The following is an 18,415-nucleotide window of genomic DNA, read 5'->3' on the forward strand; positions in this document are numbered from 1 at the left end:
GCTAAGCATAAATATACTATTAACCATATAGATGTAGAGACAGCATACTTGCATGCTCCATTAAGACACACCATCTATATGAGGAAGCCTTTAGGAGTTGAAACACAAAACCACACTGATTGTTGGAAGTTAAATAAAAGCCTTTATGGTTTGAGACAATCAGGGTTTGAATGGAACCAATGTATAGTTAAAGAGCTAAATAAGATAGGTTTTTATGAAGGTGTAGCGGATAAATGTCTCTTTAAAAGAGAAACTAATGGTGTAGTATCATTTTTGTTATTGTTTACAGATGATATAGCCATAATAACTAAAACTGACAATGAAGCCATAGATATTGTTAAACAGTTAGAAATCAAATTTAAAATCAGAAATTTGGGAAGTATTAGGCATTATTTGGGTTTAGATATCAATCAAACAGCTAGAGGTTATAAAATATCTCAATCTAGCAAAATAAGCCAAATGTTAAAACGTTACGGCATGGAGCTATGTAAGCCAGCTAAAACGCCTATGGCACAGGATTTTCAACAAGGTGAAATCCAAAGTCCTAAATTTAGTAAGGAGATCTACCAGTCTCTTATAGGTAGTCTATCTTATATAAGCAATTGGTCAAGACCCGATATTTCATTTGGAGTAAACCAATTAGCGAAATATAATGCAGAGCCAACTGATAGGCATTGGCAGGCTGCAAAGCGTATATTAAGATATCTGAAAATGACGATGCATTATGCATTGTATCTGGAACCTAACAATGATTTAATATTGAGTGCATATGCTGATGCCAGTTTTGCTACTGATGTGACCACCAGAAAATCCACATCAGGTATAGCTATCATGTTAGACAATTGTTTGATCGGCTCGTATTAGTCTACTCATATTAGTCTACTATAAAGTAAGCTTTTGATAAACCAGTTTGCTTATCTCTTATTCATTGCTCTCAGCAACGTTTCACTGTGCAATCTACTCTGCTGGTTGGTAACACAACAACAATAATCTTAACAGGCACTCTCCGTTGCCTGTCCATGGGTGATTCCTCCTCACCGAGTCTCTCTGCGTCAGGGGGTCATCTGCCACCCAGAGCCTCAGTGGCTCCAGTTGACCGTCTGGCGCTTGAGAGGGTCATCATGAGGAGGGACCGGCTGTCGAACGAGGTGATTGACGTTATTCAAGCTTCCAGAAGACCGTCCACTTCCCGTATCTATGAGGCTTCCTGATGGGTGTTCTGCGCCTGGTGCTCTAAGCACCATGTGGATCCGACGTCCACGGACATCCTCAACTTTCTTCAAGCGGGCTTCGCCAGAGGTTTGGCGCCGTCTACTCTGAGGAGGCAAACTGCAGCTTTGTCTACTGTGCTTACCTGTCCACCGTATCCATCCTTATCACATCATCCTCGGATTCGGGATTTCCTCCATGGCGCCATGAACTTAAGCCCACCTACGGTACATCGGTATCCATCCTTGGACCTTCCTCTTGTCCTGAAGGCTCTTATGTCGCCCCCCTTTGAGCTTTTGGGCTCCGTCGCTCTCAAGTTTCTTTCCTTTAAGGTGGCATTCCTCCTGGCAATTATATCGACCAGGAGGGTGTTGGAACTTTCTGTCTTATCTATCAGGAAGGATCTCTGCATTTTTCGTTCAAATTCTGTAGTGCTTCGCCTGGACCCTACATTCACCCCCAGGGTGAATTCATGGTTTCACCGGGCCCAGGAGCTCATCCTGCCGGACTTTTGCCCATCTCCTTGACATCATCGGGAGCAATGTTGGCATAAGTTGGACGTACGTTGGGCCCTCAGGCAGTACATTCGCCATACTTCTTCCTTTTGTAGGACTGAGGCCCTCCTGGTCTCGTTTCTTCCAGCCTCCATGGGCCAGAAGGTCTCTGCTTCCACGGTGGGATGATGGATCAAGGCCTGTATTTCGCTGGCATAAGAACTCAACGCCAGACCCTTACCAGGCAGGATTTTGCCACATTCTACCCATAGTGCGGCAATCACAGCTGCCTGGGCTACCCAGGCCTCTGTTTCTGATATCTGTCGGGCGGTCACCTGGTCGTCCATCTCACCTTTCTTTCGTCATTACAAGATTGACACTTAGGCCTCGGCTGAGGCTTTGTTTGGACGGCGTGTGTTGCAGTCTGTAATTTTGGACCAAGACTCGGGGAGCAGTCAGCCTCCCGCCCCGGAGGTTTGAGCTTTGGTATATCCCAGCTATGGATTGTGGGAGCAGCGCACTGGAAAACGGACGTTGTCTTACCTGAACGTCCCTTTTCTGGGCACTGCGACCACAATCCATCCCTTGCCCTGTCAGCCTCCTGCTCCAGTATCAGTGTGTTGTGTTTTTTTGGTTGTTTTGCTTCTCTTCGAGTTTCTCTGTGTTTGGGAGTCAGCGCCTTCGTGGTAAAGACTGGAGTGCAAGGTGACAGGAGGGCGTGGTTATAGCACGAAGGAACAGAGTTTTTTTCTCTCAGTCGTTGTCAAGATATGGAGAAAGGAACCCAGCTATGGATTGTGGTCGCAGCACCCAGAAAAGGGACGTTCAGGTAAGACAACGTCCGTTCTTAACAAATTTCAGTAATAGCAATATCATACTTCAGGTACTAGGACTTCAGGTTCTCCCTGTTTTTACCAAACTCTTGAGTATTAATGTTAAGAGCCTTGATAGCACAGTGGTCTATGCACCCTGTTATTAACACAGCTGCCTGCAATTTACTGCTGGTTCGAATCTCTCCAAGGCTCAAGGTTGACTCAGCCTTCCATCCTTTCTAAGGTAGGTGAAATGAGGACCCAGTTTGTGGGGGCAATAAGCTGATTTTGTATAAACATACAAAAGTATGAAGGCTATTGCTTAACGCATTGTAAGCCGCCCTGAGTCTCCAGAGAAGGGTGGCATATAAATCAAATTAAAAAAAAATGTATAGGATTTAAGCCAGGGGTGAAATGCTCCCAGTTCGGACCGGATCACCCGATCCAGTAGCGATGGAGGCGGGTGGTTTGGAGAACCGGTAGCAAAAATCCCTGCCCCCCCCCCATGTCCAGCTCTTCTCTTTGGCCGAAAAAATGTTTTTAAAAGTAAAAAAAACGCCTCTGATGATCACGTGGCTTAGCTGGGATCATCAAAGGGATCGTCAGCTGATGATCCCAGCTGAGTTGCCTGATCGTCAGAGGCTTTTTTTCTTTTAAAAGCCTCTGATGATCCAAGCTGAGTTGCCTGATCGTCAGAGGATTTTTTTCTTTTAAATGCCTCTGACGATCCAAGCTGAGTTGCCTGATCGGCAGAGGTTTTTTTTCTTTTAAAAGCCTCTGACGATCCAAGCTGAGTTGTCTAATCAGCAGAGACTTTTTTCTTTTAAATGCCTCTGACGATCCAAACTGAGTTGCCTGATTGGCAGAGGCTTTTAAAAGAAAAAACAGGCAACTCAGCTGGGATCGTCAGAGCCTTTTGAAAGCATTTTTTTACAACCTCTTCAACAAAGAGGTTGTAGAAAAAATGGTTTTAAAAGAAAAAAAAATTGGCTACGCCCACCCAGTTACATTACCTCCCCCCCCACCAAGCCACGCCCACAGAACCGGTAGTAACAAATTTTAGATTTCACCACTGATCATTATGACTGACTTTGTATCTGTTTCCTACCTCTCCTGTTTTGTACTAGGTTCCCTTCCTACTTTTCTCTCCCTTTCTCATTGTCTGATTCATTGTCTTGTGGATTATGCTTGGGATTTTATTTTAAAGATTGGTTTCTCTAGTTTAAAGTCCTTTGGGTGAGCCTGGCTAGTTGTTTTCCAAACACATTCTTTCTGGTCCTTGCGATGTGTAGCCCATCTCTTGCTAGAAGTCGTTCTTCTAGGTAATGTAAAACATGGTATAAAAATCCAAAATTCTCTTTGTGGCACCATCCCTTGAGTTTACTTTTAGAATCCTTTGTTCCCTCATTGGATCTTGACCTTTTGTTGGAAATAAAGATGAGACTATTACTTGTGCTCCCAGATGCTTTGTTTTTTTGCTTGTAGTCCCTTGAAATGGTTTTCAGGCTATTAGTTGTATTATTCATCCCAACATCAAAGAGAAGAAAGTAATAATAATCTATCAGCTTCATTATTTTAGTAAGTCTCCTTGCTATATCTTTAATCTTTGCACCTGGGAAACAATGCATCTCTCTAGAAAAATTATCCTATTAAAATTGTCTTACTAAAAATGAGAGGGTCAGAGATACTGGACTTAATTCGGAGGAGAATGACCATGTGATTTTTGGAAGTCAACATAATGCAGACAAGAAGCAACAGAGCAAAGTTAAACTAGTAAGTTATACTGTAAGAAGGCGGATTTCAATAACTTAGATCTTTGGAAGGTTTTCCTGGATGGAAATCTTGAAGGAAAAAAGAAATCAAAAAGTTTGGAAAACTCTGAAAAATGAGATTATAAAAGCCCAGTCTAGCACAATACCATAGAGAAAGAAATACAAGGGAGCCCAGAAAAAACCAGCATGGTTGCATAAAAAACTCTCAAATTGTAAGACAAAAAGGACAAGTATAAAAAATAGAAAGAGGGACATACAGGTGAAATTTGAAAAATTAGAATATCGTGCAAAAGTTCATTTATTTCAGTAATGCAACTTAAAAGATGAAACTAATATATGAGATAGACTCATTACATGCAAAGCGAGATAGTTCAAGCCTTGATTTGTCATAATTTTGATGATTATGGCTTACAGCTCATGAAAATCCCAAATTCACAATCTCAGAAAATTAGAATATTACATGAAATCAATAAAATAAGGATTGTACATAGAACAATATCGGACCTCTGAAAAGTATAAGCACGCATATGTACTCAGTACTTGGTTTGGGCCCCTTTTGCATCAATTACTGCCTCAATGCGGCGTGGCATGGATGCTATCAGCTTGTGGCACTGCTGAGGTGTTATGGAAGACCAGGATGCTTCAATAGCGGCTTTCAGCTCTTCTGTATTGTTCGGTCTCATGTCTCTCATCTTTCTCTTGGCAATGCCCCATAAATTCTCTATGGGGTTCAGGTCAGGCGAGTTTGCTGGCCAATCAAGCACAGTAATCCCCTGGTAATTGAACCAGGTTTTGGTACTTTTGGCAGTGTGGGCAGGTGCCAAGTCCTGCTGGAAAATGAAGTCAGCATCCCCATAAAGCTCGTCTGCGGAAGGAAGCATGAAGTGCTCCAAAATCTCCTGGTAGACAGCTGCGTTGACCCTAGACTTAATGAAGCACAGTGGACTAACACCAGCAGATGACACGGCTCCCCAAATCAATACAGACTGTGGAAACTTCACACTGGACTTCAAACATCTTGCAGTGTGTGACTTTCCATTCTTCCTCCAGACTCTGGGTCCTTGGTTTCCAAATGAGATGCAAAAGTTGCTCTCATCAGAAAAGGACTTTGGACCACTGAGCAACAGACCAGTTCTTTTTTTTTTTAGCCCAGATAAGACGCTTCTGACATTGTTTGTTCAGGAGAGGCTTGACAAGAGGAATATGACATTTGAAGCCCATGTCCAGGATCCATCTGTGTGTGGTGGCTCTTGATGCACTGACTCCAGCCTCAGTCCACTCCTTGTGAAAGTCCCCAACACTTTTGAATGGCCTTTTCCTGACAGTCCTCTCCAGGCTGCGGTCAACCCTGCTGCTTGTGCACCTTTTTCTTCCACACTTTTCCCTTCCACATAACTTTCTATTAATGTGCTTTGATACAGCACTTTGGGAACATCCAACTTCTTTTGCAATTACCTTTTGAGGCTTTCCCTCCTTATGGAGGGTGTCAATGATGGTTTTCTGCACCATGATTGTGATTCCTACTGAACCAGATTGAGAGGCCATTTAAAAGCTCAGGAACCCTTTGCAGGTGTAATGGCTTAATTAGCTTATTAGAGTGGGACACTTTGAGCCTAGAATATTGAACCTTTTCACAATATTCTAATTTTCTGAGATTGTGAATTTTGGGTTTTCATTAACTATAAGCATAATTATCAAAATTATGACAAATCAAGGTTTGAACTATCTTGCTTTGCATGTAATGAGTCTATCTCATATTTAGTTTCACCTTTTAAGTTGCATTACTGAAATAAATGAACTTTTGTACAATATTCTAATTTTTCGAGTTTCACCTGTATAACTAAAGCAGAATATAAGCATATAGCCTGAATTTGTAAAGATGAAAAACTAAACTCACAATGAACAAAGACTTGTAAATAAATGTCAAAAACAATAACAAATTTTCTTTCAACATGTTTAAAAAAAAGTCAAGGAAAACAAGTTTCTGATAAGCCTAGCTGACAACTTTGTCATCCAAAAGATAGAGGAGGGAACTAGAGGGTCAGCTACACTGGACTTATTTGTTATTAACAGAGATGAAATGGGGTTGAAGTTGCAGGAACTTTGGGGGAAGGTGACTATGTCATACTGAAATTCAACATAATTCATAATGTAATCAAACAAAATAAAACTACTGTCTTAGACTTTAAGAGACCTGACTTCAATAAATTTAAGAGTTTAGGAAGGATTTCACAGATAGATATCCTAAAGGGGGGGGGGGAGGAATTCAAGATGCTGGGAAAATTGGAAAAATGAGATTATAAAAACTCAATACAATACCTCAGAGAAATAAAATAAAAACAAGAGACCCCAGATGAAAACAGTAGGTTTGCATAAAGAAATTTCTGACAAACTGGAGAGAAACAAGGACTAGTATAAAAAATAGAAAGGGATATATAACTAAAACATACCAGCAAATAGCTCAAATCTGTAAGGACTAAGTCAGAAAAGCTAAGGCTCAGAATGAACTAAAAGTTGGAACAAATGCCAAAAATAATTTTAAAAGTTTGTTTTAACATGTAAGAACAAAAAAAAAAATTAAGGAAACAATTGTTTCACTAATGGAGAAGATGACAGGGAAATGACAGGCAGAAGGGAGAAAGCAGAATTGTTAACTTCATTCTTTGCATCTGTCTCTACACAAAGGAAAAAGTAGTCCAAACTATCAAAACCAGTACCGTAAAGGAATACAAATCAAAATAGGCAAGAAAATGGTAAGAGAACACCAGTCCACTGTAGATGAGTTAAGATCACCAGTATCAAATGAATTACATCCCAGAAATCTGAAGGTGCTGGTAGATGTTTAATTTTTACACACACACACACACACACACACACACACACACACACACACACACACACTCATGCATGTAGGTATACATATAAAATAATTAATCAAAAGTTATATTAGCCATATTTCATTAATTTAATTTTGGAGTGTATTCCTACTCGTATACCTACAGAAGAGAAGGTTAAAGAGGAACATGGCAGCCATCTTCCAATAGCTGAAGAGCTATCACAGAAAAGAGTGTCTGGCTTTATTTTTTATAGCTTCTGAAATTAGTATGGAAACAGTGGTCGACACTTTACAGCTGGAAGTTCAAAGTTGGAATAATGCAGAATTTCCTTACTGTGAAAACTGTTAAGCAGTAAAACAGCCTGAGCCATGAGAGTTCCATTGCTGAAAAAATTCAAGCAAAGTTTGGATAGCCATTTGTCTAATATAGGATAAATATTTCTTTCCTGGGAAGGGGATTGGTCCAAAAGACCTCCAGTATCCCTTTGAAACATATTTCTGTGAAATACAGTTTTGATCTACTTCGATCTACTTATACCGTGTTTCCCTGAAAATAAGACCCAATCTTATATTTGGGGGGGGGGCTACAAAATAAGCACTAGAGCTTATTTTTGGGGAAACATGATTTCAGAGTGATCAGCTTGGTGCCCTCCCCATGTGCGCACAAAAGGTAGCAAGTTTAAATCTCACCAGGCTCAAAGTTGACTCAGCCTTCCATCCTTTCTAAGGTAGGTAAAATGAGGACCCAGTTTGTGGGGGCAATAAGCTGACTTTGTATAAATATACAAAAGTATGAAGGCTATTGCTTAACACATTGTAAGCCGCCCTGAGTCCCGGAGAAGGGCGGCATATAAATCAAATCAAAAAACAAAAAAAGCGTGCTAGGGCCGATGTCTGGCTGCAGCCTGCTAGCCCCTTGGTTGCTGCACTCTGGGGCTATGCAGCCCGTGCAGCACAGGTGATTTAATTACCTGTCCAAGCGGTAATCAAATTGCTTTGATAGAGGTGCAGTAGAGGTGCAGGGGGAGACATGCATTCCGGATGCGCTGCATGGGTCACAGGAAAGATGAGAGTCGGTTGGAGTAGGTGGGCGGCCACAAGAGGCTCATCTTCACATGGTAGCATCGGCAGCAAACAGAGACAGAGGTGCATAGGAGGCACGTAATATTGTATGTAGGCATCAGGCAAGCCGAGAGACGGACAGAGTGGGCGGGAGGCTGCGGGTGGCTTGTCTTCGCATCTCTCTACTTGTCTGTGGCCCATGCGGCACATTCGGATTGCGTGCCTTCCCACTGCACCTCTGCCAGTCAGCTGTGCGAAGACGAGCCTCCTGCAGCTGGCTGCCCACTCCAGCCCACTGACCCAGCTTTTCCATGGCCCACGTGGTTCGTCCAGATCGCCTGGCTCTCTCGGCCTCTGCCTCCACCTGCTGCTTGGGACAGGTAATCAATTCACCGGCGCTGTGCAGGTTGCTGCTGCTGCCAGACACCATTGGCCCCAAGCACCTCTGGTGCTGGCCACACCCACCCCTCAGGCTGATGATGATCTTCACTAGGGCTTATTTTTGGGGTAGGTCTTATTTTCAGGGAAACAAGGTATTTAACTTAGTTTTTTCAATTGTTTCCTCTAGACGCGATTATGAGAACAAGCCCCCAAAGCTTCAGCTGCTGATGGAAATACGAGCTCATTATCATAAGAATGATCCAGGCTGGACTGCTGAACCAGAAGCCCCCATTGATTATTGCTACGTGCGTCCTAATCACATCCCGACCATTAATTCATTGTGCCATGAGTTCTTCTGGCCAGGTAGGATTTTACTAGATCAGAGCTAGCCAATCGTTCCTGATCTAAATACTGCATTTGATTGACTGAATCACTTGGTGGACTGAGGTCTTCCACTAACTCAGTGGTGATACCAGAAGTAGCAATTTAAAAGGTTTTGACAGATGTAGGGCATAGATTTAGAATGGAAATTGGAATTTTTGCCTCAGAATAATTTTGTGCTTCCATTCCTTTCTTATTTCTCTCTTTAAAAAAAATATCTGCAAGTCTCATTGCTAAATTTATTTTATTATTTTATTAAATTTATTTTATTAAATTTCTATACCGCCCTTCTCCCAAAGGACTCAGGGCAGTGTACAGCCAGAAATAAAACCATGACAATAGAAAAATTAAAAACAAGTTAAAACAATTAAATCAATTGGCTGAAAATTCTAATAAAACAACCCATTAAAATAGTAAAAATATTATTATTATTTAGGCCAGCCCTGCTTGTTGGAATAGTAATGTTTTTAGGGCATGGCGAAAGGTACGCAGGTCGGTAATCCTACGAATCTCCGGGGGCAGCTCATTCCAGAGGGTAGGGGCCCCCACAGAGAATGCTCTCCCCCTGGGGGTTGTCAGCCGGCATTGTCTAGCTGACGGCACCCAGAGGAGCCCCTCTCTGTGGGAGCGTACCAGTCAATGGGAGGCTATCCGTGGCAGAAGGAGGTCTCGTAGATACCCAGGGCCCATGCCATGGAGCGCTTTAAAGGTGGCAACCAACACCTTGAATTGCACCCGGAAGACCACCAGGAGCCAGTGCAGCTCACACAGGAGTGGTGTTACATGGGAGTGTCGGGTCACTCCCGTGATTACCCGCGTGGCCGCATTCTGGACCAGTTGGAGCCTCCGGGTGCTCTTCAAGGGGAGCCCCATGTAGAGAGCGTTGCAATAGTCCAGACGGGAAGTGACGAGGGCATGAGTGACTGCGTAAGGAGTCCCGATCCAGAAAGGGACACAACTGGTAAATCAGGCGAACCTGGTAAAAAGCCCCGCTGGCCACAGCCGTCAGATGGTCTTCCAGGGACAGCTGCGAGTCCAGGAGGACACCCAAGTTGCGAGCCCTCTCTGAGGGGGTCAAGATCTCACCCTCAATAGTCAGTGATGGAGTCAACTGACTATGACAGGACGCCGGAAACCACAGCCACTCGGTCTTGGAAGGGTTAAGTCTGAGCTTGTTCCTCCCCATCCAGATCCGTACAGCTTCCAGGCACCGGGACATCACTTCAAGGGCATCATTGGGGTGGTCCAGGGTGGAAATGTACAGCTGAGTATCATCAGTGTACTGATGGAAATCCACCCCAAAGCCACGGATGATCTCACCAAGCGGGTTCACATAAATGTTGAACAGGAGGGGTGAGACGACCGACCCCTGTGGCACCCCACAGACTAGGCGCCTTGGGGTTGACCTGTGCCCCCCTGCCAACACAGACTGCGTACGGCCGGAGAGGAAGGAGGCGAACCACCGCATAACGGTGCCTCCCACTCCTAACCCCTCCAGCCGGCGCAGCATGATACCATGGTCAATGGTATCAAAAGCCGCCGAGAGATCTAACAGGACCAGGACAGAGGAACAGCCCCTGTCCCGAGCCCTCCAGAGGTCATCGACCAATGTGACCAATGCCATTTCCGTTCTATACCCAGGTCTGAAACCCGACTGGAACGGATCCAGATAATCCGCTTCAGCCAGGTGCTGAGGAAGCTGTTGTGCCACCACACTCTCAACAACCTTCGCCACAAAACGAAGGTTGGAGACAGGACGATAATTTGATAAAACAGCCGGGTCCAGGGAAAGCTTCTTGAGGAGGGGCCTCACCACCGCCTCTTTCAAAGCGGCAGGAAAGAAACCCTCACTCAAAGAAGCGTTAATAATCCCCTGGAGCCAGCCTCGTGTAATCTCCTGGGAAGCCAGCACCAACCAGGAGGGACACGGGTCCTCCTGCACCCCTGAAATAATAAGACTCCCCGATAATAAGGCCAAGCCCTTATTTCAGGGTTCAAAAGAAAATAAGATCCTGTCTTATTTTCAGGGAAACACAGTAACTTCCTGATATCAGTTATGTCAACTAGGAGAGCAGAATAGTTAGAATAGAATAGAATAGGAGCATCTACTGCAGAGGTGGTATTCAGCAGGTTCTGACCAGTTCTGGAGAACCTCTGACTGCCCTCCCCCCACAATCTATTCTCTGCCTCCCAAGTCCCAGCTGATCAGGAGGAAATGGGGATTTTGCAGTAACCTTCCCCTGGAGGGGGGTGGGAATGGAGATTTTACACTATCCTTCTCCTGCCACGCCCACCCAGCCATGCCATGCCACGCCCATCAAGCCACTCCCACAGAACCAGTAGTAAAAATTTGAATCCCACCACTGATCTACTGGTGTTCCATATGGATTTGGTTGCCCTATGAATAGCCTCATGCTTTAATTCCAAGTGAATTCAGAATACTATAGGACTATAGGTTGCAAAAGTTTGTGCTCGTTACCCTTTTTGTCTGACACTACCTCAATATACACCAGGGCACCTAGGATGTATTTGCTCTAGAAACCAGAGAAATGACCCATTTGTGGCATACAAACCAGGAGACCAAGTCAAGCAGGTCTCACATTTCATCGTGAATCACGATGTGGGAGGGAAGTCGATCACATTGGCATTTATTGTCACCTCTTTGGTCAGGGAGCAGCCACGCATGGGCATCCTAAGAATAGAAGTCTTACTAATTGACACTTGGCTTCATAAATTAGACCGTCCATGCTTGCCAGTCACTTCAGAACAAACACCATAAAGTATGGCCTTTGGCTCCAGAGTCTATCTGCCAGAGAATATTATAAACAATTTTATAACAGGAGAATATTCCTGTAGTCCATCCTTCATATGTGGGCCAGAAATAAAAATCCATTTAAAAGAAGTCAGTATGATGTTTGAATGCTGTTTAAAAAAGTTGATGGAGTATGATAACGTACAAAAAAAATTCATGAACTTGTGGCAAAACTAAAGCAGTATTTTGTACTTTTATTGAAAACTATTTTATTTAATAGAAGATATTTGTAATTACATATGGGTAATGCTTTTTTTATTAACTCTCAGTAACTCGGACTATTTTTAAAATAAAAACTGTCTTGTTGCTTCTTGAAGATTAGCACACTTAATAGGTTATATTGACCACAGTCTATATGATTAGATGCAGGTAGTCCTTGTTTAGCAATCATAGTTAGGACTGGAAAACCACAAACCACAACTGGGTTTTCAATTTTATTTCAGCTTTCCTTTCTCCCTATTCCCCTCCCCTTTGGAATGTTCATTGTGGCCCTGAAATAATTAGCCAGAAGGCAATTAATGTTTGCATTTGCATTTGTTTTAGATTAAGCGAATGAGTGTAAGCAGCCCACAATGGGGGATACATATTGAAAGAATGTGCTAGTGCCAGCTGTTTGCCTAATATGCTCATGGCTCCCAGCCTCTTCCTCTCCATTGTGTTCTGTGAATGGAGGAAGAAAAAAAGGGTTAGACACAGGAAAGATAGTTTGTTTAAGCAATCTCTCCACTCTGCAAGAATGGAAAAAAAAAAAAACCCTGTTCAGGCATAGGATAAAGTGTAGCAACTGACTATAATGATGAACATGTGACTGAGAGAGATGCTGCAAAGGTTATAAGTGCACACCTTAGTTTTGAAGTTATTTTTTCAGCACCATCATAACTTCAAACACTCATAGCACTTGGCCTTGATAAGGTCTACCAATACTATGCTTCTAATGAAATGGACTGTCATCCACATTTATGTTAGATTTTGATATTTAAAATATCTTTGCTGCAATAGGCCTGGTGGCTCAGCAGACTAAAAGCGTTGTGATTAACACCAGCTGTCTGCAATTACTGTAAGTTCGAATCACACCAGGCTCAAGGTTGACTCAGCCTTCCATCCTTTCTAAGGTACGTAAAATGAGGACCCAGTTTATGGGGGCAATAAGCTGACTTTGTATAAATATATAAAAGTATGAAGGCTATTGCTTAACGCATTGTAAGCCGCCCTGAGTCTCCGGAGAAGGGCGGCATATAAATCAAATTAAATATATATATTTAATTTGATTTATAGTTACCACCTGGAAAATATCTTTTTATATAGTTATTTTTATATGATTCATTAACATGTAATTATTTCCATCATGAATATGAATATGTCATTGTTTGCAGTTTCCTTTTTTCATTATTTATAGGGATTGATCTGTCAGAATGCCTGCAGTATCCAGATTTCAGTGTTGTCGTTCTTTACAAAAAAGTTATAGTTGCTTTTGGTTTCATGGTGCCAGATGTCAAATATAATGAAGCGTATATCTCTTTCCTTTTCGTTCATCCTGAGTGGAGACGATCAGGGATTGCAACTTTTATGATATATCATCTTATTCAGGTACTTTGAAATGATTCTGTTATCCTGAGAAATATGACTTGATTAATTTAATTGCAAATTCAAATATTCATTTATTCAAGTAATAAATCTGTGCTTGTGTGACTTACTCATTGTTCAGCTTTTTCAAAATTAAGGAGGCTGTTTAGCTAATTTTTTATTTTGCTTTTAGGCCTTGATGTAGCACCTGAAAAAAATACCGATAGAGGAGAATATTTGCAGCTCAGGGTTGAAATGAGGGGTCTTTGGTGCTCTCAGCTTGATTTTTTTCTTGCAGATTTTTAATTACCCGTGTTTCCCTGAAAATAAGACCTATTTCAAAAATAAGTCCTAGCTTGATTTTTTTCACATGTGCCCAATATAAGCCCTACCCCAAAATAAGCCCTAATTAAGACCCCACTCACTCTGTTGCACCTGGTTGCACGGGGTGGGGTGAGCCACTTGCACGTGTTGCCCCCGGCCTCTGTTTCGCTGTCAGAGGCCTTCAGAGGCTGAGAAATGAGCTCTGGATTGACACATGCAGCGCCCCTTGGCCTCCATTTTGCTGTCAGAAGCCTTCAGAAAAGGCCTCTGCAGCCCAGAAATGAACTCTGGATTGACGTGAGCAGTGCCCCCCGACCTCCATTTCGCCATCAGAGGCACTGTCAGAGCTTGTTTCTCAGCTGCTGAGGTCTTTCCTGAAGGCCTCTGACAGCGAATCGGAGGTCAGGGGGCGCTGCACGTGTCAATCTGGAGCTATTTTCTTGGCTGCAAAGACCTTTTCTGACGTCTAAACATCTGGCAGTTTATCTAATGAACCATAATAATCTTAATAATAATACCCCCATCATTCAATTACAAAAGATGGCTTTACTTAGAACAGCTTATATCCTGCAATGATAACTTTTAACACAATTAAACATCTACATCTGTCTATCCCAGGTCCTTGTGAAGGACTCAGTAAGTGGATAAAAATTCCAAATCTAGTTTGAACATCTGGCTGACTGTAACAAACCATAACCTAAATTGTTTAGTATTTAAATGCTTAGCATCTAATTGTGCAATTTTATTTCAGTGGAAAAACTAGCTGTTAGGTTTTTAGGTATGTGTGTATGTTATGTACCCGTGTTTCTCCAAAAATAAGACCTGGTTTTATTTTCTTTTGACCCCTGAAAAAATGGCTAGGGTTTATTTTGGGGGGGTGTCTTAATCTGCCCCCCCCCCCGTGTTCTGGTATGAGGCAGGGGGAATTGAGCTTCCCCACACGCCTCTCACTGACTTACCTAATGGTCGCACCAGCCACCCACACAAAATGGAGGCTGCTCCAGTGACCCTGGCCACCAGGCCACTTCTGCTGTGTAATTGTGGCCACAAAAAGCCCAGGAGGCTGAGCAATACACCCCACACGCCTCGCATCTGCTTGCACCAGCCATCCACGCATGAGAGCTGCAGCGGCCACCAGGGCCAGGGCCCGAAGAGCACTGGGCTCAGCGTAGCTGTAGGTGTGCAGGCCGGCACTCAGCAACCCAAACAGTTGACAATGCAGGCCAGAGCATATCAGGCACCTAAACACTTTTCGCCTGCTTCGTTTCCCTCTTGGCGAAAAGTGTGCAGCAGTTCAAGCGATCAAATGTCTCTCTGTGTGTGAGAGAGAGACAGAGAGAGAAAGAGAAATGGCAAAGGGGAACCAAATAAGGGGACCAAGCCTCCCCTGCCCAGAAGTAACATGCAGCCTCTCATAGTAACGAGAATTGCAGGCAATTCTGGAAGATTGTGGGAAGCAATTGTGCCTGCAATTCTCGTTACTGTGAGAGGCTACACATTGCGAAGAACGAAGTGAGGTGTTGTGAGGGTGGAGGACAAAGCAAGGCAGGGGGTGCAGAGTTTATATTTGTGAGTAGGTTAGAGTTGAGCTATGGAATATGTATCTGAAAGAAATACATTGCTACTTGGAACAATGATCTCTGCAATATCTGGCATTTGGTTTGTGTTATTAGTTACTGGTGTCTTTTTAAAGGGGAAAAGGTCTCTTTGTTATCTTAAATTTTAGGTTTGTTTTGTTTGTATTAAATGATTTGAACGTGTTTGTGCCTTTAAAATGAGGATTTCATCTATACTGTAGCTAATAGTCAAGTCATGGAAAGTTGACTTTTTACAGTTGTTTAATTGATTTTAATATTTTGGAGCTCTGCTTGTATTCTTTGATAACAATTAGATAAGGAGAAGATTTACTTATTTGAGCTGGTTATGGGATGAAGAGTTTCATACTAGTTAATGAAAGGGGTAAAGAGATTATGAAATTGTTTACACATGTCATGATGATGGGAAATCCTTTTCTTAAAGGGAGAGATGTGCCTTTTATTCCTTTTCTTCCCCCCTTTTTCTTTCTTTTCTTTTTTCTTTATTGTTCCTTCTCAAAATGTAAATTATTGTAAAAAAAAAGGTTTCAGGACTGTAATGCAATTCTAAAAGTAATAGCAGACCCACACATTGCAACCAAAAGTATGGATCCAATATGTAGATATCTTTGTCATAATAACGCAAAAATTAGAGAAGACACATGAAAAATAAACATCTTCAACGGAATATACTGTATTTCACAAGGTAAGAAGAAAAAAAGTACTACCATTTCTGGATATCCTTATCTGCAAAGGAAATGGTGCAAACTAGAAACACAAGTCTTTTGAAAAACCAGCCACACTAACCAAATGCTCCACTATCAAACTAACAACCCAGGCTCCCACAAGAAGAACTGTGTAAGATACATTATTCATACAAGAACAAACATGTTGCAGAAACCAGAAAAAGTAAACAGACCACTTATGTAACATCTTCCAACAAAATAGATACTCACACAACTTTATCAAAAAGTATGGGACCACTCAACCCACTATAGTACAATCAATATAAGGCATGAAAAGAATAACACTACCATATATCAAAAACATCTGATACAACCAACATACTAATATAAGCACATGTCATGACCGCAGCATCCTCTCCAAAACATTTTAAGTAATATGTCAGTTTATTTTAAAAAATGTTTCACTTCTCCAAATGTGCCATTCTTGAGGTTTCCTTAAATGATTACCAGTTGTCTGAAGTTATCTCTGTCCTCCTTACTTGTCAATGTTGTAGAACTCAGTTTCAGTGCCAATGTTTCACTCCTTACAAGGGAACAACATGAATAGTGTTAAATGGAAGCTAGTGTAGGATCTGGTATTTCTACTGTCTTAAGTTATTTACCTTATTAAGAAGAGGAATCACGTAACCTGGATATAATTCTTTTTTTCTTTTCTTTTTTACAGACTTGTATGGGAAAAGATGCAACTCTCCATGTCTCTGCTAGTAATTCTGCAATGCTGTTATATCAGAAGTTTGGATTTAAAACTGAGGAATATATTTTAGATTTTTATGACAAATATTACGCTTTAGATAGTAAGGAATGCAAACATGCCTTCTTCCTGAGATTGCGACGATAATACATAAGCTTAGTAGATAAAATTGTAGAAAACCTGTCAGTAAAGGAAAATTTGGCTTAGAATGCTCCTCAGTGCTCTCTTTTATTCATTGGTAATAAGCTGGATATCTGCTGTTCAGCTTTTCTGAGAATTCTTTCACATTTCTGAGAAGATGAATTCTTCACAAAAAAAATCCATTAAAAGTAAAAAATGAAATTTATTGTAGAAGTGCAACTGGATCAGTATTTTTGTGAAGAACCTTATCAGTTCAAGTGCTAAATAACAACAGAGTATATTTATATACTCAGAGAATATTTATAGCTCAGGGTTTAAATGGGGTTTTTGGTGCTCTCTGAGCCTAATTGTTTTCTTGCAGATATTTCATTACCCAAACTAGGTAACACCAATCGGTGCTAGTAAGAAGTGGGCTTGCTTTCAGTTTGTATTCCAATGGCTTGCCCTGTCAGTGCTGGAGGGGGTAGTCTTAGAGGTTCTTTGTTTCCTCTGTTTACTGTTGGCTTGTTTGGCAGTTCCTTTATTGAGGTATTGTTTACTTGATTGTTGATCTGATGTTAATCTTAAAAGTTAATCTATGTTCATCTGGGTGCTGATTGCTGGTGAGGCAGGAGCGACAGCCAGTAGCAGAGTATACTGAAGAATTCCGGGACCTCGCATGTCATGTGAACTGGCCGGAATATATTTTGGTGAGTTGTTTCAAGGATGGGCTGAATGATGATCTATACAATGCCTGCGTGGCCCAAGGTGCACCGAATCATCTACATGAGTGGTACGTCACCGCTGAAGAAGCCGAAATTGATATGGCCAGAAACCAGTACCGAGTGGGGCGAGCATGGAAGAAATCCCCACCCCAAGCAAGAGCCCCTCAAACCACAAACCGCATTCTCTCCGAAATCCTCAGCCTGTTTCAAGTGTGGAAAAGAGGGGCACCGAGCTGCAGAGTGTCGTTTGCAAACACCCACCCGGAACCACCCCCTCTTTGGGGAGGAAACCCTGGCATCTCAGCAGGAGGAATCACTCATTTGGAAGCAATCCAGAAGACAAACCAATTAAACTGCTTACCCTCCCCTTAAGACTATCCCAAACCAGGACATGGAGATAAATATCTCCGCTCTAGTGGACTCAGGGTGCACCCATTGTTTGATCAGCCCAACCCTAGTAGGAAAGTTGGGGATTAATGTAAGAAAGCTGAAAAACCCTATCGCGACTTCCGGTTGGTGACTTGCAGCGACAGGGTGTTGAGTGAGAGCTCGCTGCTCCTCAACACCTTTAAACATCGCGTTTTGGGGATCCCCTCGGGGGACGCGGGACCCGGAGAGCCCTGCGGGCAAGAGGAAGCCAGGCAAGCGGGAAGTGGGTGCGATCACCTCTCGCTGGACCAGGCGGCTCTGCCTAGCCAACGCGGTGAGCCGGCCATTGATGGCGGGCGCGAAGCAGCAATAGCCAACAAAGACTGGAAGCTAAGAAGAAGATCGGCGGTGCGGTGACAGATTTAAGCCTATTTCCCTATACCTACGATCGTGCGGTAGAGAGGGGATCGGTGGTGTCGGGAGAGGAGTGCTCGGAGCGGCGAGAGGCAGAGACGGAGAGGGTGGAGCAGCTTGTACTCCCGGC

General features: G+C 42.7%; 1 protein-coding gene across 4 annotated transcripts in view; it reads left to right on the plus strand.

Annotated features, from left to right (window-relative positions):
* The window catches only part of KAT14 (lysine acetyltransferase 14), a 102,466-nt gene extending 85,661 nt beyond the window's left edge, over nucleotides 1–16,805 (plus strand). For 3 of the 4 annotated variants that reach the window (XM_070940855.1, XM_070940854.1, XM_070940857.1), the window contains 3 exons: nucleotides 8,754–8,929; nucleotides 13,156–13,346; nucleotides 16,631–16,805. In XM_070940855.1, coding sequence (XP_070796956.1) covers nucleotides 8,754–8,929; nucleotides 13,156–13,346; nucleotides 16,631–16,804 — 541 coding nt within the window. In that variant the 3' untranslated portion in view covers nucleotide 16,805. Of the gene's footprint in view, nucleotides 1–8,753; nucleotides 8,930–12,758; nucleotides 12,829–13,155; nucleotides 13,347–16,630 lie in introns of those variants that run through there. The other variant, XM_070940856.1, reaches the window with a different exon arrangement.
* Nucleotides 16,806–18,415: the final 1,610 nt, after the last annotated feature.

Source organism: Pituophis catenifer, unplaced genomic scaffold, assembly GCF_029215685.1.
Source record: "Pituophis catenifer annectens isolate HBS135680 unplaced genomic scaffold, rPitCat1.0.hap2 SCAF_3, whole genome shotgun sequence".
NCBI lineage: Eukaryota > Metazoa > Chordata > Lepidosauria > Squamata > Colubridae > Pituophis > Pituophis catenifer.